At 34.0% G+C, this 23566-nt stretch overlaps 2 protein-coding genes across 2 annotated transcripts in view; one reads left to right on the plus strand and one right to left on the minus strand.

Moving 5' to 3' along the window:
• Positions 1–17262, plus strand: part of MS3_00005481 (uncharacterized protein) — a 38211-nt gene extending 20949 nt beyond the window's left edge. Inside the window, exons 6-8 of the mRNA XM_051213552.1 lie at positions 2757–5110; positions 14909–15411; positions 16681–17262. Coding sequence (XP_051069542.1) covers positions 2757–5110; positions 14909–15411; positions 16681–16885 — 3062 coding nt within the window. The 3' untranslated portion in view covers positions 16886–17262. The remainder of the gene's footprint in view (positions 1–2756; positions 5111–14908; positions 15412–16680) is intronic.
• Positions 17263–19483: 2221 nt separating this feature from the next.
• The window catches only part of CNOT10 (CCR4-NOT transcription complex subunit 10), a 28506-nt gene continuing 24423 nt past the window's right edge, over positions 19484–23566 (minus strand). The window contains exon 12 of the mRNA XM_051213553.1: positions 19484–22207. Coding sequence (XP_051069543.1) covers positions 21452–22207 — 756 coding nt within the window. The 3' untranslated portion in view covers positions 19484–21451. The remainder of the gene's footprint in view (positions 22208–23566) is intronic.

The following is a 23566-nucleotide window of genomic DNA, read 5'->3' on the forward strand; positions in this document are numbered from 1 at the left end:
ATAACAAAGGATATTTCATTTAAAAATAATATAGCATCAGTAATGATAAACATATTCATAATAATAATGAGAGGCGTTTGCTATGACTTATGTGTATGTAAATAACAATACTTTAATACTAACATGTACAAACTACACTGACTTAGTACAATGTTCAGATCTCATTATTTTTTTATTGCTGACACCACCCTGTTTCATTTTCCTCTGTCTTTCTATCTCAGTTTCTCTCTCCTGCCAACCCAAAAATAATTTCTGTTGTGTTAATTCTCAATCCCGTGTAGACTCGCCTTCATTCTCTCTATTCGGTTGCTTATCTTTATGTTTATCTTCTTATGGCCTCATTTTTTTTCACTTATCAGTTCCACTTATCTCTTGTTCTTCTGTCTTATCTTATCTTTTATTCACGTTTCTCAGATTGTTTGTTTAGATAAATCACTATCAGATAGCGATTTTTTACCATGAAGATGAATGTGCGTGTGTGGAAGTGTTTTATATGTATCTATATGTATGTATGCACAACAGAACATGCACATAGTTAAATACATATACAATCAGAGGCCGATGGCAGGAGATAAAACGAAAGCTAACAAGACCAGGCTAGTGAGAGACCTAATTGACGAGTGATCATAAGAGATAGATAGATAAATAGATAGATGGATTAGTTATCATGCTAGTTTACTACACAAAATAAAGTTTTGTAAAAATTTAAGGGGCTCAATAAATGAGTGAAAAAGATAAACTATTAGGCTTTTGGCGTAGTTTTAGATTAAAACGAACAACCATAACTGTTTACATCAGTAAATACAGGCAAATAGAATAGCATTTTCAGACACTAATTTGGTCTGTTATTCTTTAGTTGATGATTTCTAATGATAAAACTTTGTTTAAAAAACCTCTTAATCATGTTAGAAGTGATTTTAATTTCAGTAAAAAAGAGAAAGTTTCTCTTATGAAAACTGAACACATTGATTCATTAAACTATCATACCATAAATTTTAAGAAAAAGTTTTAGCTTGTAAAAGTATAATCTAAGACGATGCATATCAATTGTCTGTACATACTTCTTGGTGTTCATGTTCAATCGAAACTTGATAATTCTACCGATCACCCCGATACTGAAGGCTTACTAAATAAAACACCTTGTGATAACAGTTGAATAATAATTATCCTACTTCTCCTTAACTAAGAAGGACTGACTTTCTTAACACCATACTGAGACTTACACTGTAAACTAAGTACGTATGCAGTTTAAGTCGATGAACAATAGCACTAAACTAAAAAAACAGGTAGTATCGGTTAGTTTGTAACACCTCAGTTGTAATACCCACTCATAAATCTACATGGAACTTAACACAATAAGTTGAAACCTCATGACTGATACGTTATTTTCCGACTCTTTAATCGCTAGAAAATGGTACTAATATTCACCATAAGTTAAGTTGCGGGATCATCGTCTAGTACCATTAGCTTTATACATCCCATTTCAGATACAACATTATTTATATTTCCTTATTGGTATCTCAAGAGTTTACGTTTGTATAAAAGAACCTGAGTATAAAATGCTGTTATTTATAACGAGTATAGATTATGACAGTTTTGCTGTTTTCCACAATATTTTCGCAGATATTTTTTTTTGATTTTCAAAGACAGTTTCTCCGCTTTCAGATTTGAGAATAGTTTGTAGAATAAGAATTTAGTTTTTCTGATCTCCCTCCGTTAAAGTTAGTTGAATAGATTTATTCTAAGTTCTGACAAGTCATGTTCAGTTAATCCTCTGATCTCTATGAATGTTATCATTGATCAGTTTATTTTAAAATGAATGAGATGAACTGACTTGGAAAGTCCCAGTCCTTCATCCAAAAACTTTTTTTATAAAAATTAGAATATATAACTTTAGGAATAGCTCAAAAACGGTACTAAATCGATACCCTTCATTTAAGACCTGTGTTTGTGGTTATGAGATAATTGTAGTAATAAATACCACAATCAGTGTCGTTTATCTGGAAATTGATGCTTTAGTAAATAGTCTGTTTAGTTATCAGAAGAAAAAAGTCAGGTTAAAGCATACATATAGTTTCAATGGTTAAAATCATGAGTCAGTTGAAGCTAGACCACCATGGGAAACCTGGGAGCACTGGACGGCCGTTTCGTCCTATTGTGGGACTCCCCAGCAGTGCGCATCCACGACCTCGCCCCCCGCGAGATTCGAACCCAGGACCTACTGGTTTCGCGCCCGAGCACTTAACCACTAGACCACTGAGCCGACATCCAACGGTGTTAATGTCTAACTTCAACTAATCCACGAAATTGAGCGACACATTCACCATTGTCTTCAGGGAGTTACTACCTCACAACAGACCTGGTTGAACTCCACTGGTCACTACTTCTCACTAGAACTCCAGGATATACCTCGTGAAGCCAGTCACTGCTGAGGAGTCCCACAATAGGACGAAACGGCCGTCCAGTGCTTCCAGGTTTTCCATGGTGGTCTAGCTTCAACTGACTCATGATCTTAACCATTGAAATTACTACAATCTCCACAAAAACCCATCTGATACATATAGTTATTAAGAATCTAGATAAAATGCTCTTAGCACACAGCTACTTGGGTTATGTGACCAGCTACCATGGTTACTAGTAACATTGAATTGAGAGTGGGTAAACTGTTAGTTGTGCAACTTTAGTAATTAAGACGCTATATGTGTTCGACGTTATGTCATAACTTTAGTGACCGTATGCTTGTAACTTATTTTTAGATCAACGACAAAATTCATCTCAATCTTTTGGAACTAATGCACTAGGTTCCAATTTCTCTGTTAACTCAAGTACCTCAGTGTCCGCTGTCAAATATAGCACGATGGCAGAAAATAACTCCGAATCGAATCCAGTAAATATGCGTGATGAAAATTTACTTGATCCAATTCAAATGGGTAATTTAATTAATCCTACATTTTTAAATTTATTTGGAGTCGGTGATACTACATATCTTTCTCAAATGCTTCAAAATCCATTGGCTTACTTTATGCTTCCGATGATATCACGTCTTATTCCACCAATAAGTCTCGATACTCAAGGAAATGAATCGAATTTGAATATTCCCTTATGCAATCAATCTGTTAACCATATCTTATCTCCGACAGCTATGAAACAACCGCCATCAACGTCCGACAAAATGAAAAGCAATCACTCATCTGAGTTTACAACAAAAATGGATTCATCTGACACTCACATAAGCCCTACTCAACTTAATACTTCAGGCATTCAAAATAATAATGCTCATAATTTAGAGCACCAGGCACCAAGAGTTCTTTTTTGTCCAAACTGTCAACAGTTATATGCATCCCAGTATCTTTCTACATTTCCTCCTAATTCAAACAAATTAGAACCTTTTATGATAAATCCCAGTGAAACGTCTTTGAATCAAAATATTGAAAGCGTAGGCAATATGTTAAGTAGCAACGATATGGTGTGGACTTTATCACAACTTTCGGCTGTGGCTCATCGATTTGGACTAATACTTGCTGCACCGTTAGTAACGGCAAATGGTTTGCAGTACATTCCTGTTAATTTAAACTCTAAACTTCCAGAAAGACATAATTCAGAAAAATATCAAAACAATCAGAGTGTTAATGGTTTTAAAAATACTAATAATACTACTACTAATAATAGCAATTTCCAAACACTGAATAATAAAAGACAGTGCACTACACCAATTTCATCATGTGAATTTATTAATGATTCATTGAATTCTTCAAATAATAGTAACAATTCCTCAGTGACATTATCACCTTCAAGTTATTTAACTAATCCTACAAATTTCTTTGGTAATAAACAACCTGAAGCATCATTGCCTCGATTAAATACTTCAAATATATTGGATTTATCAGCGAATCCGTCTAATCCTCAACTATTAAATTCCTTTAAATTGTACAATACAATAAATGAATTCAGAGATAGCCAGCAACAACAAAATTACTGTCAATCGCAATTATTTTCACAGAAGAAAAAAGAACATTTTGATATTATGAAAGATTCTAGCTCTTGTTCTAATGGAACTCTTAATCAGCCTAATAATTCATTACTAAAAGTCCCATGTCATACAGAAGATACTCGTAATGATTTTGGATCTTTATTAGATAACCAAACACCCATTGAGAATAATAATAATAATAATAATAATATGGACAAAAATTTACTTCACACATTTTCTCAAATGTTATCACAAGCAAATGGATTATCAACTAATTCACAAACAATACCATTTCCATTTAACGTCAACCAACTTTTATTTATGCTGTATGCTTCGTTAGCAACTAATTCAATGAATATTCAGTCATCGTTTAATCTAAGTGCATTGATGACCGAACCCGTGTCAAGTAATGTCACTAATGTTATTCCACCTGACACAATATCACATTCAGTTAATCCACCGACTTCAAATAATGCCCCGAATTCTGTTGTTAAAACAATTACAGATAACTGCGATAACGGTACTAACAATCCTACTTTTACTAATAGTAATCATAGTAACATGTATAAAAAATTTTCTTCTTTACCGTCTATACCATTTTCTCCAATGTGTATCCATCCTTTAATTTCTTCATCATCTGACCAATTAATAAATACATCAAGTAACAATACATTACAAAACACATTCCCCATCCCGGCAACATCGATCACCACTGTTCCTACCGGTGTAATCAACAACATACCAATAAATTCGAGTCAAAATTTCACCTGCACGTCTTCATCTGTGAGTAAATTAGAACCAAATTCAACTGGTGTTAACAATACCAGTGTTAATGATAGTAGTAATAATAACAATTCATCAGTTTTAAATTTACTTCCAGCTCTTAAATTGTTAGGATCAATATTTCCTCAATTTTCAACGATAGAACAGAACCATCAACAGCAACGTCAACAACACGAACCTCAAATACAACAGATAAATCTTGATTCATGCTCTAGTTCAAAACAGAGTAAGTTATCAACACGAGGAATAAATTCAGAACAACTTATTAGTCCAGCTACATCACCACAACCAACGGTTTTAAGACCTTATTTATGCAAATTTTGCCGAACTCGTTTTCAGGCATTTAGTACTTTCCAGGTAACTATTGTAATTTGTTAATATATTATTAATTTATAAATATTGACATAATTAATCATTAGATATCTTAGAACAACTAGTTCTCACTTTAGTGATTTTATCAATCTCTAGCTTTTTTGTGGTCTACGTGTATGGAAAAACAACTAGTCTATGAATTCTTTATCTTAAGATCTATTAATATTCATACTTCTTGTAAAGCCATTTGTTATTCATTTTACCATGTAACTGCGAGATAGTTATCTCGGGTCTGTTTGTAATGAGGAGGAAAACGTCAATCATTTGGTTATGGCCAATAAAAAGAATAAACTGTCTACCTGCAAACATTATATGCTTTATCTGGCACAAGACCTTGATTCTATCATATACCTGTTATCAGGCACAACGGTACCTATCTACTAGTCTGTAATTGTCATATCTATATAGTGCTTATATTTGTCACTCAAGCCTCTTTAAAGATAATCTAACTAGTAAAAGTAATGTAAATAAACTTAAAAGTAAATTTTTTATGACAAATTTATCTACGAATATTTTCCCCAAGCTTTTGTAACGTGAAATAAAAATGTATCGACATGAGTATGGTTTCACAAACTATTTTGTTAGTAGCATTTAGCTATAGACTTCTCTCCAGCAAAACAACTAAAATTCACTAACGGGCAACGTAGAATTTGGGATGCATATGTATGTGTCAAACAAAGTTGCCACAATTCATGGCAGAACATCGAGAAGCGGATTTATTAGAATGGAAGGAAGAAGAAAGAAAACTTCATCTGTCACAGTAGAAAAGCTAAGTATAAGAAACATAGCTTGAGATAAGCGAATAAGATCAAAGAATGATAAGTCTGGAATAACACGACTTTAAATAAAGATAAGGAAGGGATGCAATCTCCGATCGATCTTGAACCATTTTACTTAACGTCTCCGATCATAAACTAAGATCGATCCATGTATTACAACCTGCAGGACAACAGCAACTGACGTTATTAAGTTTATTTTATTTATTTATTTGACCACATAAATATTGGTACAAGAGAGCGCCAACATATATGCGCCACACAAAACAATGAGAGTTTAAAGAGAAGCAAAAAGAAAAAAGGTAAGGAGCGTAAAAGAGAACAAGGACGAAGAGATTGGTGTAAGGTAGTGTAGTAATAATAATAATGGTAATAATGGGGGAACGGAAAGGTACAATCAGAAGAAGGAGGATACAACCACTTTTTATGAAGTAAAAGAAGGTTACAGCACGATCGCCACTGGCTTCTATTCTGAGCCATATCTGATAACGTCTCTAGCCACTGTGTAGCACCATCTCTCGGACCCCAACCAGGAAGTCGTGAAGGACCAACAGAAGCCAGTCCTTTGCAGCTTTCTTTCATGCCACGACACCATGTCATGCACTGACCACCTCTCCGCTTCTTCCAACCAGTCCCAGAGTCGGCAAATAATGCACGACGTGGAATTCTCTGGGACGACATTCGGAGAACATGTCCAAGCCACCGAAGTCGGTGTTTCAAGATGGTGACACTGATTGCCTTATCATCTCTGTGCCCAAACACACGGTGCCGAACCTCTACATTACTGACATGGTGTTGCCACTGGATGTCAGCAATCCTTCGGAGACAACGATGATCGAACACAGAGTCGTCTAACGTCCTCAACTCGGAGAGGCCAGGTTTCACAAGCGTAGAGCAAAACTGCTCTCACCGACGCGTTGTAGATCTCACCCTTTACAGCCAGACTAACATCAAGAAGGCACCAAAGGAGGCCCAGATTGGCATAAGCCGCTCTGGCTTTCACTATACGTGCATTGATCTCATCACTCACACCCCACCAGCACTTATGCAGCTACCCAGATACACGGACTTCTCGACTACTTCTATCTGCTCACCATCCAGGGTGAGTACATGATTGGAATCCTGCCAGTCTTGTAGAAGTACTTTGCACTTCGAGGGTGCAAAGCACATACCTTACCTACGGACACTGATTGCCAACTGATTAAGAGGGAGGACGCCAGGTGGCACATCGGCGATGACTGTGCCGAAAGTTAGTGCTAGCCAGAAACAGGTTGTGGTCTGTGCACAGTTGCAGTAGACGGTCCCCGTTATCTGTCGTGCGACCAACAAGTCCCCATCGGCCACTTAAACGACTCTCTTCTGTGCCTAGACGCCCGACCTGAGCATTCAAGTCTCTGGCTAGTACTACAATATCTGTCGAACGCACTTTCTGGAGAAGAACAGATTATTGGTGATAGAATTCATCCTTGATTGCATCCGGGCTGCAATCTGTCGGAGCATAGGCGGAGATGACGAAAATACATCGTTTCTCACGCCGATTTTTTCTCACTTTGATGGAACTTTCTAATCTAACAGCACATAACCGACTATTAATGGGGATCAAATGGACTAGTGCTGCCTCAGCTCTAGCGCTTAGTGCGACACTAACGCCAGCAAGACCAGACAAAGATGCCACAGGGTCCCCGGATAAACGCATGTAAAACAAGCTTTTCGAAGCGACAGATGGAGAGAGAATATGTAGTACTTCACCAGAGTCTTGAAAACGGGTCTCAGATAGGCAGCTAGCCCTATCTGTTATCCGACCTGCATAAGTGTGCGAATGTTGAAGGCAGCTAGTTTGAATGGTGCACGTTGTTTCAGAAAAACTGCTTCAGTACTCATATTCGGTGGTACACACACAACTTTCAGTCGGACAATGACTCGAGAACGTTTAGACACAGTCGAATTTCCACCATAGACGAGCTGCTGTATAAGTCGAAAAAATAAGTATAAACAGAGTGGAAATAAAAGAGGGTGAATAATGATGAAGTAAATAATAATAATAATAATAATAATATGATAATAGTAATAGTAATAATGATAATAATGTGAATCATTTGATTGTTAGTTGTAGCAAGAAAAGTAGTTTCCATAATTATAGACAGTTCATCATTTGTGTGTGGGCTGTGATACTGCCCGGGTGCCCAGACCAAGGCAGGTGGTTGGTTATCTTAGGGGGGCCACACCCCGAGTCTTTGACCTAAAGGTCTAACCCACAAGGCAGTGGAGCATCGTGAGGAGATGCAGCCCCATGGTAGCCGGTGACCGAAAATTGGTTCATACGCCATTTGTTCCCTCAGGATACTGGAGCCCATGTGCACCATTGTTTTGGTTTGGGACCCGGTTAAAGCGCCGGACATTCGCTTTTCGTTTTCTCATTTTCGTAAACAACAGTAATGCCACGAGAAGGCAGTGAGTAGGACTTCCCTGGCAGAGGCTGTGTGGGCGTGGCCATGTGAGAGTATTTCGAGAGGGAGGACGAACCCACCCCGCTCTCGGCTATATCAGGGCATTTGGGGTTAGTTTAATAGCCAGTTCGTCAACATTCCGTATTTCAGCTGTTGCTAACTTTTTCAAGCCTGCTGCTATTCCAGCCAACATATGGTATTATGCTGAACTGTGGTTGGTTAGTGCCTAGGACCTGATCAGTTAAGTTAATATTTCTATCTAAAACTCTATGCTTAACCCCAATATTTCAAATTTGTTGGTTCATCAAAGCATAAACAATGCTTTGAAAATATTTATAACTAACTTTAGCCCATATGTGCCATGCACCATCATAAACCATGTTCTCCAGCCATGAAGTAATAAAGATAGGTTTGTTGTACAGTATACTGATTATACAATTGACAGACGGATGTCTCATGTGTACAAAATGTAGAACAATTTGGTAAAACTCAGTGGAAGTTTTTTTTAACTGCTCTGATATTTCATCATCTAGCAGAACTCTAGGCTTAATTAAATTTTGTCAAGTTTTGTAGTTAAATGTCTGATAATTAAACACTAAGCCATAATATCAGAATTAATATTCACATCTAGATGTAATGCAGTGAATTGCTGCAATGAAACATTATTTCTAAGTTTATTTGTTCTAGATTTCGAATAAGCTGATTGCGTAATTCAAAATATATATCGAAAGAAAAAGGAACTATTCACTTTAATATCCTTGAACATAAAATCTAATAAGTTAAAAGTACTTACGAAAAAATTAAGAAACAGATAGTACATGTCTTTCAAGATGTTTAAGGGAAACTTTAAATCTACTAATTTCATAATCGTTTATGTAATACTTTAGATACTATTATAACAAATTAACTTATTTTTATTCTAATCATATTAGGCTGTTACATTGATTACCACTGTGTTTACGTTGTGTCATCTGTTAACTCTTAATTTAACAGCTTTGATATCTACAAATAATATAAACTAAAAATAAACATATGTATTTTGGCTAGTTGTATTCTAAGATATATCTTGGTAGTATTTTATCTTATAGGTTGAATGGTTTGTTATTGTGGCTCTTCCGTTTAATAAGTGAATATTTCAATAGTTGAAATCATGAGTCAATTGAAGCTAGATCACCATGGAAAACCTGGAAGCACTGGACGGCCGTTTCGTCCTATTATGGGACCCCTCAGCAGTGCGCATCCACAATCCCGCTTCCCGCGACATTCGGACCCAGGACCTATCAGTCTCGCGCGTGAGTGCTTAACCATTAGACCACTGAGCTGGTCGGCACCCAACGGTGTTAATGTCTAACTTCAACCAATCCACGAAGTTGCACCACCGCACACCATTGTCTTCAGTGAGTTGAGTGGTGTGGCAACTCGAACTGATGTACGTACGTACGAAGTTCTACGTTGTTACTCACTGACTGACTGAGTGAGTTGATATCTCACAACAGACCTGGTTGAACTCCATTGGTAACGGCTTTTCACTAGAACTCCAGGGAATACCTCTTAAAGTCAGTCACCATACTAGGACGAAACGGCCGCCCAGTGCTTCCAGGTATTCCATGGTGGTCTAGCTTCAAATGACTCATGATTTCAACTATTGAAATTTCTAAAAATCTCCACAAAACCCCTTCTGATAAGTGAATATTTGTTATTTTTTGATGAGCTTCTAATAACTCATTTTTAAAGTTAATTTTATGCATGTTGTCTAAAAAATGATCGAAGCTTCATGAATCAATCATATAACCCCAAAAACTTAACAACACTGAAGTCATCCGTTTTATTTTATTAATTTTTCATTATTACACATTTAAAGATCTATTTTTAATAAATTTCTTAAATGGCTGTTTTCAATCAACGAAGCTTTAACCTTTTAAGGAAGTGATTTTTTTTTCTAAAACCATAATATATTAAAATTTTTAGTACTGTGAATGAAACTTATTGAAATGTACTGCAGATCAGTGATAAAATGAGAGAATATGTAAGTAAAAGATCATCTATGTTGTCGATAACACCACATGGAATATAGAAATGAATTCGATATTACGTTTGATGTATTCTGTTTATAAGTGAAAGTGAAATAATCCCTCATACAATTACATTGTGCTATTCCGTGTGTGAGATTTTAGTCTTCAGTTATTGTGAATATTTAGATAGTATCATACTTAGCGGCTAATTAGTATGCGAAATTTCTTAGTTCTTGAACTTTGAATGAAAATTGATTATTTACACTAGTGACTAATACATTTACTTCCTAATGCATATATGTAATTTTAACATTCTTGTTTATTTTATGAGTTGAATCCACTTAATTATCTATTTTATAAGAATTAATTTATTAATGCAATAGCCGATTTCTACTTTAGTGTGCATGTTATAAAAATTTTAACCTCGGTCCAGTACACTGTACATTTGTAAAGATAACAGAAGAAAAGAAATAAGAAAGGAACATGTAATATCTATAACCATAAAGCATTTTCCCATTCAAAAATGGCTTCATAAGTTTAGACAACAAAAAGTAAATATATTTGGTTTAGATGATAAATTTCAGCGGGCATTCGTTTTATTTGTTATCCTATTAATATCAATAGTTGATATCATGAGTCCATCGAAGCTAGACCACTATGGAAAATCTGGAAGCACTGGACGGCCATTTCGTCCTATTATGGAACTCCTTAGCAGTGTGCAACCACGATCTCACCCCGTGAAATTCGAACCCAGGACCTATCAGTCTCGTGCGCGAGCGCCTAACCACTAGATCACTGAGCTGGTCGGCATCCAATGGTGTTAATGTCAAACTTCAACTAATCCACGAAATTGAGCGATACATCCACCATTGTCATCAGTGAGTTACTATCTCACAACAGATCCGGTTGAACTCCACTGATCAATGCTTCTCATTAGAACTCCAGGATATACACCTTGAAGCTAGTCACTAATGAGCATATGTTGAATAATATCAGAAAAGATTTTGTGGATATTATAGTAATTTCAATAGTTGAGAAACTGATAGGTCATGTGTTCAAATCCTGCTAGGCGGGGTCATGGATGCGCACTGCTGAAGAGTCCCACAATAGGACGAAACGGTCGTCCAATGCTTCCAGATTTTCTATGGTGGTCTAGCTTCAATTGACTCATGATCTCAACTATTGGAATAACTACAATCTCCACAAAACCCATTCTGATATTCTATTAATAATTTATCACTCTCCTTGAATTCATCATCATTTCTATCTAAAACATATAAATATAAACAAATGGAAATATTTACTGATTATTTGATATCCTATTATTTTTTATAACATGTGTTTTCTATCTTATTATTGTTTTCATTCATATTGAATCAATTCCATCTTATTAATCCTTTAGGAAATTTTCATCATTATTCATATTCATATTCATATTATTATCTATTCTCTAACTAGAATTACTATTTATTAACATTGTAATTATTATATAAGATTACAATTTGTTTACTGTGTTTATGTCAGTTATACATTTTATGAAGTTAGTGTTAAACTGGAATTACTGATTAAATTGACATACCAATTACTTGTTATATTTATTTACTGTCTATAATAATATTGAATTAATCTTAGATATTTTATTATTCTAGTAATTATAACTTTCGATTTGTTTGAAATAACACATATGGAACTAAGAACATAAGTAAATATTTACTTGTTTAGATTTTATTTCCTCGTTATACATATATATGTATACAGCATTAAACAATACGATTATGTTATGAACTAACAAAGAGAGGAGGTAAATCATATAATGAGACAAAAAAAACATTACTAAAGGCGACCATTCAAACAAGGATATTTGTGAAGTAGATTCTATTCTTTTTATAACTATATATTATTGTTTCTTGAAAGAGGAGAACTACAGTAGGATTACTAATGATTTCTGATTTTAAGCATATTTAGTAATTTGTTATATTAGTGCGTTGAATCATATGTACAATTTCGTTGAGGTAGTTGTGATTTATTAGACGATAATAACTTAGAATAACTATCTGTATTAATCATATTATTCACTTTTATAATTGTTATGTGTTTTGTGAGGGCTTCAGTAGTGATCAGTAGTTCATATATTAGACAGAATCTTCCAGTACGATTTTCAATATGAATGGGCAACATAAACTAACAAGAACCACAATATTATACTTTTAAAAGTCATATAAACATAAGGATTAACTTGAATGTTTATTATAAATTACTTTTTGTACTGTTCTATCTATTTTTTGTTGTTGTTCATATTAATTTAACGTGAATCCAAGGATAAATTTAAAATATTCTATTTTATTCTTGTCAGGGTTTCGGTTTAGCTACTTCATATAAGTAGATGCTGGTCAATACATATTCATTACTATGGTCGTATACTCTATTTTATTAAGAAGTAACCTTACCTCAATAATCAATTATAACTAAGGAGAACTAAGAAGTCGTCCTATTTTGTCTATCAACGTCTTGACAATAAAAAATATACGAGTATACAAAAACTAGAAGCTAGGATCTTTAAGTATTTCAACGAGCATAATATCTTTAAATCACTTAGAATTTACTAATCCTTATTTTTTAACTACAATCAGTCTGTAGTATGATATCATTATTTCTCATTATTATCGACAGATTACTTGTATTCTAACTTGAAAGAAAACTCATTTCTAAAATTCAACTTTCAAATAAAGACAAAACAACTAGCTCTCAATATTTTCATTTGTTCCCTAGTGATCATCCATCTCTGTTTTACATAATGTCTAGATCAAATGTATAATGGGTTGTGATCAATTTTTAATGGTTTAGTTTCATTCATTTATTATATCTGAACCGACTTCGGTGTTTATTTTATAATATCTTCTTTCAAGAGAAGTCCCAAGGAAAAGCTCTTAAAATTGAAGATCTTTCCATCATTGATTTGAAGTGTTAATGATGTAGTGAACGATAACTGAGGTGAAGAAAGCCAATTTATTCTTTAGTGCATAATTACACTATGCATTCATAAAATCTAAAAATCATACATTAAATATAATTGCATATCTTCCTCCAGTTTTATCCCTTACATATTTCATAATTCTTCCAATTCTTTTGTAATTCAATTGTTTTCTGGTTCCCATCTTATTCTTTTCAATTCAATCTTATATTGACAGTCATTCTATTAACGGTTGTTGCTACATACTACTTATATCTGTCAGTATAATTAGCAAACATTTCAATTGTAGCTCTATCTCACCAAACTGCACTGAAATGATTTTAATATCTTCTAAAAAACGATTTGATTATAAATGTAGTGAATTAGTTTCACTATCATTGTAACAATTTACATTTGCCTAAAACTAACAAATTAGTCAAGTTTTTTTAGTATGATTTATTAGTTCCGTATATAAACTAATAATCTTGAAAAACATTAAACCTAGAGTATTAAAAGTTATATTATTTTTAAACCAGTCGTTGAAATGACAAAACAAAACTCATCTTTTGTTTCATAATCGTTGAATGAATAATAGCTTAATATTGGCTCCATGAACTATGACAGACAATCAATGGAATCACATTTTAATCTTATACATTGATCATTGTATAATATATGGTAAATTAATTTGATCTATATTAAACTATATTTGAAATAATTTAGTTGGTTATTGCAAGATAAATTATTTTCAACTTGAATTACTTGATTTCTATGAGATCTGCTTAAACCTTCTTAATTTTGAAACTTTACTCTTTAACATGGATCAATTATAATTACTCTGGTAATTGATTGTTAGTCCACTTTCTATGTTTTACAATTAGTTAATGAATAGTGGAAAATGTATATGTATTCTAAACAAAATTTATCAAAGCATAATTATTTATAATAAAGTTACTTACTGGCTATTGTACAATGGAAATAAAGTAATATTAATATGCATGAATTATTTATTAATACAGTATTAAATAGACATTGATACCATTTAAACCATGCACAAATACATGTATACAGCTTCTATTCACCTTATGGATCTATCATATTGTAGTTTCTAACAAAAATATGATTGTAACAATTATGTCTTAAACTAATGATGTTATTATAACTGAATTATAGTCGAGATAAAGAAACATACGGATAAACACTAAGAAATAGTTGTTGTTCTTTAAAAAAAATGCACGTGAATCAAATTCCACTTTTAAAAATATAACATCAATCTACTAAGACAGATTTAAAATTAGAGACCTAGTGCAAGTTGATAGTAATCCATGATAAGTATTTTGGAAGAATTGCTTGCTTATGACAGAACCATTATGTGAGTAATGTTGAGGTTAGGTTTAGGTAATGAATCGGTTGATGAGACTGTGAATCTTCAGTAGAATATATCAACAGCCGTATAATTAGACGCATAATGATGGCTAGAGTAGGTTGGAAAAGAAATAAAAGCGGTCAAACGACAGTAAAATATTAGTATGTGAAATAGATAAAACAATATTTATAACTGGTTTACTTATCCTGAGTTTTCGCGATTTTTTCTTCAGGCCCATCAACAATTCTATTGTCAAGGTCGAAAAGAAGTTATGAAACAGTTACACACATCCACTACAAATTCAGTTACATCACATATACCTACCTCCTCTGGTAATCATACTGTTTTAAACTGCACTACAACTACCGGTTCACCAGCTAGTAAACGTCGCTGTACTACAACTGACAGTCTTTCATCTACTGGTCACAGCCTAAATCATACTGGAAATTCTTCAACCAATCAGACAAATTCGTCTACATCTAGTAGTGGTGATGAAGCCGAAAGCGTTAAAAGTAATAGGTTATCACCATCAGGTTCGAAATTGTCACCAAATCGTAATTTACAAAACAGTCAAGAAGTTAATACAGATTGTGAAACAGATCAATCAAATTCAACTCATTGGGAACCTTGTGGAGCATCTGAACTACGTTGTTCTGCATGTGGTTACGTTGGTCAAACCCCACGTGGCATGAAAATGCACAGAAAACTTCATGAATGCAACGGTACCACCTCAAAGTAAGTTTTCTTATAGATTAATTTATAGCTAGACAGTTACACTGAAATAAAACAGCTGTACCCTGAATGTAATTATGGTCATTATGAGAAATTAAGTTTTGGTGCATTAGATTTACGTCGACATCATATGGGCTTAAATGCGTGCTAGCGTCAATGAAATCTGCCAAAGGCATCAAATTCTCCTGGATAATCTAGGTTTTTAAATAACTAATCTTTAATCCTGCTTGTGAATAGCAGTAAACTCACAGTCATAAATAACAGTAAGAAGGATACTAAGATCGCAATATATTTCGTAACATAAAATCCATATCTTTAATTATGAACAGCCATAATTATGTTAAATAACATATGCAATAAATCCTTAAGTAGGTCCCAAAAATCAAGAATTATCGAATATTTCACTCTTGTGATTTATAAAGTTCCATACCGTTAATAGCTAATTGTTGGAGTTTAATATTTGCGTAACTGCTGAGTCACTAGCAGCCCCTACTAATAATCTAAATACCTTATGTATAGGTTATAGTACCATTTCAAATGGGAAATGAATAGTACGAGTTAGATTTCAAAAAGGGTTAAGATGTGTTCAATGATGGTCATTATTATTTACTTATTTGAACACATAAATATTGGTACAAAGGGGCACCAGATACATATGCGCCACACAAATCAAATGAGATTTGTGTGGGTTGTGATACCACCCGGGTGCCAAAACCGAAGTAAATGGTTTTCTTATGGGATCACACACGGAGCCTTCGACCTAAAGGTCTAATCCACAAGGCAGTAGAGCAACATCAGAAGATGCAGTTCTATGATAGCCGATGATCAATAATTGGTTTATAAGCCATTTGTTTCCTCTGGAGCTCATGTACACCATTGGTTTGGAATCAGGGTTTTCCAACTTCCTTAGATGGAATCTCCGTGTCATCCAACCCAGTTGAAGCGTCGAACATTCGCTTTTCATCCTCTTAATTTCGTAAACAACATTAATGCTGCGAGAAGGCAGTGAGTAAGACTTCCCTGTCAGTAGTTGTATACGCGTGGTTATGTGTAAGCATTTCGAGAGAGAGAGAGGACTCTCCTCACTCACGGTTGTACCAGGGCATTTGGGAGCTGATTATTCATTTATATTATACAGTGGTATTTATTGTAATGCCGACACTTAATAGTAGTCATTGTATTTTTTTTATTAAACAAAACTAACTATTTACAAGTTTATACTGTATCATTAGCAAGTGTTTACTTAACAATACACTTTTTTTCTAATTGTAGGAATCCTAAATCTACTTGTGAAATAAAGACAGAAAATGATATTCTCACTAAAAATTTCGATATAAATCTACATGTTACTAATGATCATAATTCACCTATGATAAATAATATAAAAAAATTGCACAAAGTAACTAATGACAATAATAATAATAATCATAATAGTAATGCATTTTTGGATGATTTTGTTAAAAAAGAACAATTATGATTAAAATCACCATGATATGAATAGTAGTTGTATTCTCATCATTAGAATATTACAATATGATAATGAGAAAGAACAAATACAATGTATTACATTCTGATGACAAATTACACTGTATTTGTTACTGTTCCAATGGAATGGTATATAATAAACAATAATTCATTCATGTATTATTGATTTTACTTTATTACTTATCTTTTGTTTTCCTTTTTTTTTGAAATTTTTTTTACTTGTTGACTTTCTATCTTCCTGATGAGCATAATTCATCACCACTACTAGTATTTCAACTGTATTTTATTCTTTCGATTGTATATGATGAATGTTGGAAGTGATTTCAACTTCCTTTAGAATATAACAATTTTTTTTAAATTAGAAAAATGATATATTTACTATTAAAATTAAATTTGTCTACTTTTGAGTTAACTACTTGCAAGTAGACTCATTTTTATTTCAGATATTTTATTTGAACTTGAAATTGATGTCAACGTGGTTCAAAGAGCTGTGCACTCATTAATATGAAATTTTAATAGAAAACCTAGTTACTTTGATGAAACGAAGGGTTCATTACCTCTATGAGTCAGTTATTAAGATCTATTCTATTGATCCGAACCAACAAACAGTTAATCTTAGAATTATATGAGAAAATATTGAAAATTTAACTCTATACGAAATAGTATGATTGTCTGATTCTATTTTTTGCATGATATATGCAGAAAATGAAGTTAGAACAAATACAAATCAATAGAAGATGGAATGGTGACCACCAAATAAATTGGACTTAGTGGTATAAAGTGACAGCCATGATATATGAAGGTTTTTAATTTCGATACGTGGCTTGGTCATAGGTCTTCAGTATCGAGACTCCATATTGATGAAGTAAAAGCTACTCAGTACTTGTTGGTGTAGCTAAATGTCTGTTATATAACTACAGATATTTTCATGTTTAATGAAGTAAATTTATGTAAACGAGGTTTAAGACTAAAATTTAAGATTATATTTAAGCTCAGGTTAAGTGTTAATCGACAAACACCTAAAGGTTCATAAATACGAGTAGCAAAGACGGTCAACACCAGTTCAACGAGACATATATTTTCGCCTGATAGATATAAGTACTAGTGGATAATGCATTAAATTGTAAATTTTGGTAGAGTATTGGAGTGGACAGAACCCAAAACTTCAAATAATCCTGGTTAGTGTCTTGATTGATGAGGTAAATATGAGATGAAATATTTTCACGTTTCCGAAGTGTACCATAACTGGGTTTACTACAGACTCTTCAATATGATTATAAAAAGCTATGATCTTGATAACAATTGGATCTTCAAGTTATGTTTGAGACGATGATAAAGCAATATTGTAGTAATTTCAATTTTTGAGATGAGTTAACTGAAGCTAGACCATCATGGAAAACCTGAACCGCTGTCCAGATAAATGGAAACTTTATATAGAAAGGTAATCTACATTTTTACTACTTCAAATATGTGAAAATATTTTTGATAAACTCAGTTACTTGCATAAAGATAATGAGTGAAATAGGGAGTTAGAACACTGAATGTGAATTTGAAGTAACAATATTCGGTAAATACCAACAATATAACACACCAAGCTTCCAGAGATAATAAAGACAGTTCTAAAAAGATTAGTCCATTTACGTTGAATGAAAACTTTAAAGTACGTAATCACCAGGAGACAAAGTTATTACGCAAAATTCTAAATAGTGCAAGTAAATATGTCTGGAAATGCATCAATATACTGTAATTTAGTGGAATGATTACAGTATGCGAATGAACGATAATTAGCTCTAAGTAAATCTTATGACTTTCCCAAGAATTTCGATAGAACAATTAGAAGATGAAGCTGATCTGAAAAATGTGATGTATTTGCGTCATACATTTCGAATAGTCTGGTCACACATACTTGTCAGGGCATTTTTATATGAAAATTAAAAAATGGTCAATTAAATGAAAGTTCAAGTAAAAAAGGTAACAAATGCGAAACATTTTACATCGTATGGAAAGAATTTGTCGCATTATCCCAGGCCATAAAATGACTCAATGATTACCAAGGTAAATTCAAGGTTACGACAAATTGTTTTTGTACACATAAAGGGGGTTTAAATTTACGAATAGCTAAGGCTTCAATAAACCTAAGAATTCGTCCTTGATAATTTCGGCGAGACTCTAATTAAGGGACGAGCCAATCAGAAGAGTTTGAGCAATTTCAAGGTCACGGAGCCAAGTTCAACACGCGATGCTAACATACGATCGGTTCACAGCGGATTTTAGAGAGGAGGTGATTAATGAGAGGTTACAACAGATGGGACGGCGAGACTCTAATTTAGGGACAAGCCAGTCAGAAGAGTTTGAGCAATTTCAATCATTAGCCAATCAGAAGACAATATAAAGTAAAAATATATTATAAGAAAGTAATGTATTACGGTGGATATTCTTTTTTTACATGATTTAAAAACATGTTAAGGTTTGATAAAGGTTCAGAGGTTCTGAATTCATAATGCATATGGTATAGAAACTCGTCCATAGGGTTAGGGTTTAGGGCTGTAGCCTCTCGATAAACACCTCTTCCCTAAAATCCGTTGTAAACTGATCGTATGTTAGCACCCTAACCCTATGGACGAGTTTCTATACCATATGCATTATGAATTCAGAACCTCTGAACCTTTATCAAACCTTAACAAGTTTTTAAATCATGTAAAAGAAGAATATCCACTGTAATTCATTACTTTCTTATAATATATTTTCACTCTATACTGTCTTCTGATTGGCTAATGATGGTCAGGGTCATTTGAGATTCGTTCAAAGGTCGTCCTTAAATTAGAGTCTCACCACAAACATTTTTCACATTAATTCTGTCTTCTAATTGCTCTATCGAAACTAATAAAAGGGACTAATTGCTTTACGTTTCCTAAGAATGCCTCACTGAAAACCATTTCTCGAGTTTTTGAAAATGAGTCGAAACTGGGACGAAATTGACAGCATTTCTCAGATATTAATTAATCCGTACCAAAAATATGAGAACAGTATACTGTTAACAATTCACCTGTTAGTGCGTGGTCGAAAGCTAAATATAAATCTTGAGATAATGGTTATTTCATGAAGTGTTGAGATATAACAACCGTAAAGTCACTTATTCGAAAGACTAAATACCGACTTCTGGAATGCAGGACCTTTTATTAAATCCTTTTAACTGAGGTGTTTCACTGCCAATAATTTACATAACAATCAACATAATGACTCAACCTCTGTCGACTAACGCATACAACAAGCTTTACTCTACACAGTAGCGTCAGAACAATCGGTTTGTATCTTCGACTTTTACAAAGTCAGTGTAACATTAGTGATCAATTTGTTCTCAACAACCGGGAAATCTTATTTAACTACGGGAGATAAGATGATGATAAATAAATTACACAAAACGCAGAGTCTAGTATAAATATCCACTAGCCCAAATTAAGACATTTAATGATCACCTCAGGATGAAATAAACAACATAACGGAGTCGAAATGTTAGTGTCTATGACTATGAAAAGTATTAAACAGAGATATGGTCCGTAACAATCTCCAGGAATTATGGAACTGGTTTTTCGAAAATCTTGTATACCGTATAAAGGTTTCTTCAATAACTATAACGTTTTACATAATTATGAGGATCCCATGAAAAAATGGCGGATATAATCTAATGTTGGACACCTAAGGTGAATATTCTAACCAGCAATCGTGTAATATTTCCAATCTAACTTCCTAACATGGACAATATATAGTAGTCTATATGAGCTATAATATATTAGTGACAGGGGAGGTTGATTATGAATACAGTGGTCTTGAGTGCTGTTAGAGGTATGAGGGCAGTTATCACTTCCCGGTTGCCCACACCATGGAAGGGTTCTTCTGGAAACACCTGAAAAGGGAATTGGATTAGAGGTGGTCTTAGTGACCTGAGAGCGCGACCGCAGTGCCCAACGGACAACTGCTTCAGGTCGGTCACGTCGGACAACGTCCTAAGGCCGATCAAACACGGCTCTTCTGTGAATAGTTCTTGATGTGTTAGCTCTGTACTTTGAAGATTCTACTGAGGACAGAATCAATATTTCTTTATGATCCCTTTTCGTTGTGGAAAGGTAGTATCGCTCTGAATGCTGGTTGTCTGAGGAAAACACCTTACTGTCACCAGATCTCTGTAAAGCCAGTAGTACGACATCATCCTCTGCCGTTAAGTGCTGTTTTTAGTGCTACCACTTTCCCACAGACCTGGCTTACATGCTGAGACAAGTGTTCCAGCCAATATAGCTCAACTGGGTCATCATGATGGGCGATCCAGAACATCACACCAAACTAGTAGTCACAATAAGGAGGTTCTTTATAATTACTGTTTATTACAGCTAACCGATATTTTGTTTAAACATAAAGTTACTCCTGAGTTTGTACATTTAACAAGTTTTCTAGATTGATGAAAACCGACCAAATTAATCCATTAATAAGGATTATAAAACGCTTGAGTATTTATTAAAATTAAAAAACAAGAGAAGAAATAATACTGAACATCAGATACAATTTATAAAGGTGGCCAATCATTTTCATTATTAGCTGTAATTATACCAGTTGTCGGTGGTGTCGATGAATCCCAACAGTTAGCATATTCATAATTAGTAAGTGCAGTTTGTGTTTGTAACAATGGTGAATAATAAATTGTTTGATTTTGCTGAGCTTGAGATTGACGAAATTGTTGACAAGGTGTCCATAAATTAATTGGTTGATTATTATTATTAGTGGAGTTATTATTATTATTATTATTATTGAACTGTTGTGATAGTTGAATGGATGATGGTGGATGCATTTGTGAAATTCCAGCAGTAGAATTTGATTGGTATTGTTGACCTTTAATCAATTGTTGTAAATCAACTAAAGTTAAAGGAACACTTTTATGATTTAGTGACGGAACAACATTATCTTGTGGTATCGATGGGACAGAAGTTAATTCATCATGATTACAAACAGGAATTGAATTGAATCTACTAGCCATTGCAAAGTGACCGAAATTCTCACGTATTAATTCAGCGGCATGTTTTTGATCATTTAAACGTATAGCTAAATAGATACGTAGTAAAATAACTGTAGTCGGTAATAATTTACAATTATTGGTTATAGTTGCCTCTTCTGATAATTCATTAATATGCCATTTTCGACCATCTACTTCATTCGCTGATACAAATAAACCTGGTAATGATAGATCTAAGTATTGCTTTGACAAAGAATATTGTTTTTGAATAGCTAATGTGACTGCTAAATTGTAAGCCAATAATGATGAAGACTAAATTTAAAAATAAAAATAGAATTTTTCTTTAGAAAATTTATGTATAAAATAAAACAAATATATTAAAACAGAGAATATATTGTATGTATACTAAAATACGGCAGCAAAATCCGACCTTAGACTTCCTCGTGGCGCAGCTGGATAGTGGGGGCAACCCTGCTAGCTAACTTACGCGGTCACAGAGATCGGACCGACCACCCACTCTGTTGTATCTAGCCAATCCTGAATTCTATAATTGGACTCACTTTACCGTTCGGGCTACTCGATGTGTATGCTTATGTGTGAGAATTGCAGAAGTTCTCGGATCTATGTAGTTCAAGCATATAGGTATATGAAAAGGGTACACATGCGGTGTCGTACAAAAGAAACGTTGAGCTGCAAAAATGTTTTTCCTATGTCAAATAAAATCAGCGGCTTATTTATCAGGTCGAAGACACAATATAAAGAGGTGGTAGCAACTACTAGGGTGAGGCGACCAACAAGCTCCCCTGAGAGTGCTTATACTTATATGTGTCAGGAAATACTGGGGCGGTAGCAATAGTGTGAATGATATGTATATAATGTGTACGAGTCAGTCTGGTGTAGCAAATACGTTTTCTTTGGGAGTGGTGAACATCTACCCTCCCAGGTGGGTGAATATACTTATTTGTATGCTATGGGACGCATGAATTAAAACCCGTGTGTTACTGGTGTGCATATAATGTATATTTGCTCACAGGACATGTATACCTGAATGTATGCCAAGTGATACGCGGATGAAAGTTCGTGTTTTAACTAGTATGCAAGTATACCATACATACCCAGGGCAAGTAAATTCGCAAACTTCTTTAATTGTTCTTTTGGTGCAATAGCATTATGTATGCAAAGACCTGTGGGGCCACCGTCCCTACTCAATCACATTTACGCGGTTTGTGAGACTCGAAAAAACGGAATCCGTCCCAGAAGGACCACTAGGTCTCCCCAGTGGGCTTCATCAGCCGTTCTGGCTGGAACACCACACATACTAAAATACACTTTTACGAAAAGTATACATAATTGAGTAATCTAGTTCCAAGGTATTTTATATATTAAATTTCAATATTTAACATTGAATATAACGTACTACTACTAAGTCAATTTACAGGGTTTAAATGCCATATCAAAATTCACATAATCAAAAGATCTTTATTGGGATTGAAAAGCAGGTACACATCTTAAATTAATGGTCTACTATTGAGTGAATTAAACTATTTATTTAAATGTAGTTAGTAAAAAGGAAGCTGTTGTCTGTTACATTAGTGTAAAATAAAAGATCTTATGATGTAATTCAGCAACCTATAGGTTCGTAAATTAAACAATGAGTCATACCAACCGTTG

The sequence above is a fragment of the Schistosoma haematobium genome, chromosome 3 (assembly GCF_000699445.3).
Source record: "Schistosoma haematobium chromosome 3, whole genome shotgun sequence".
Taxonomy (NCBI): Eukaryota; Metazoa; Platyhelminthes; class Trematoda; order Strigeidida; family Schistosomatidae; genus Schistosoma; species Schistosoma haematobium.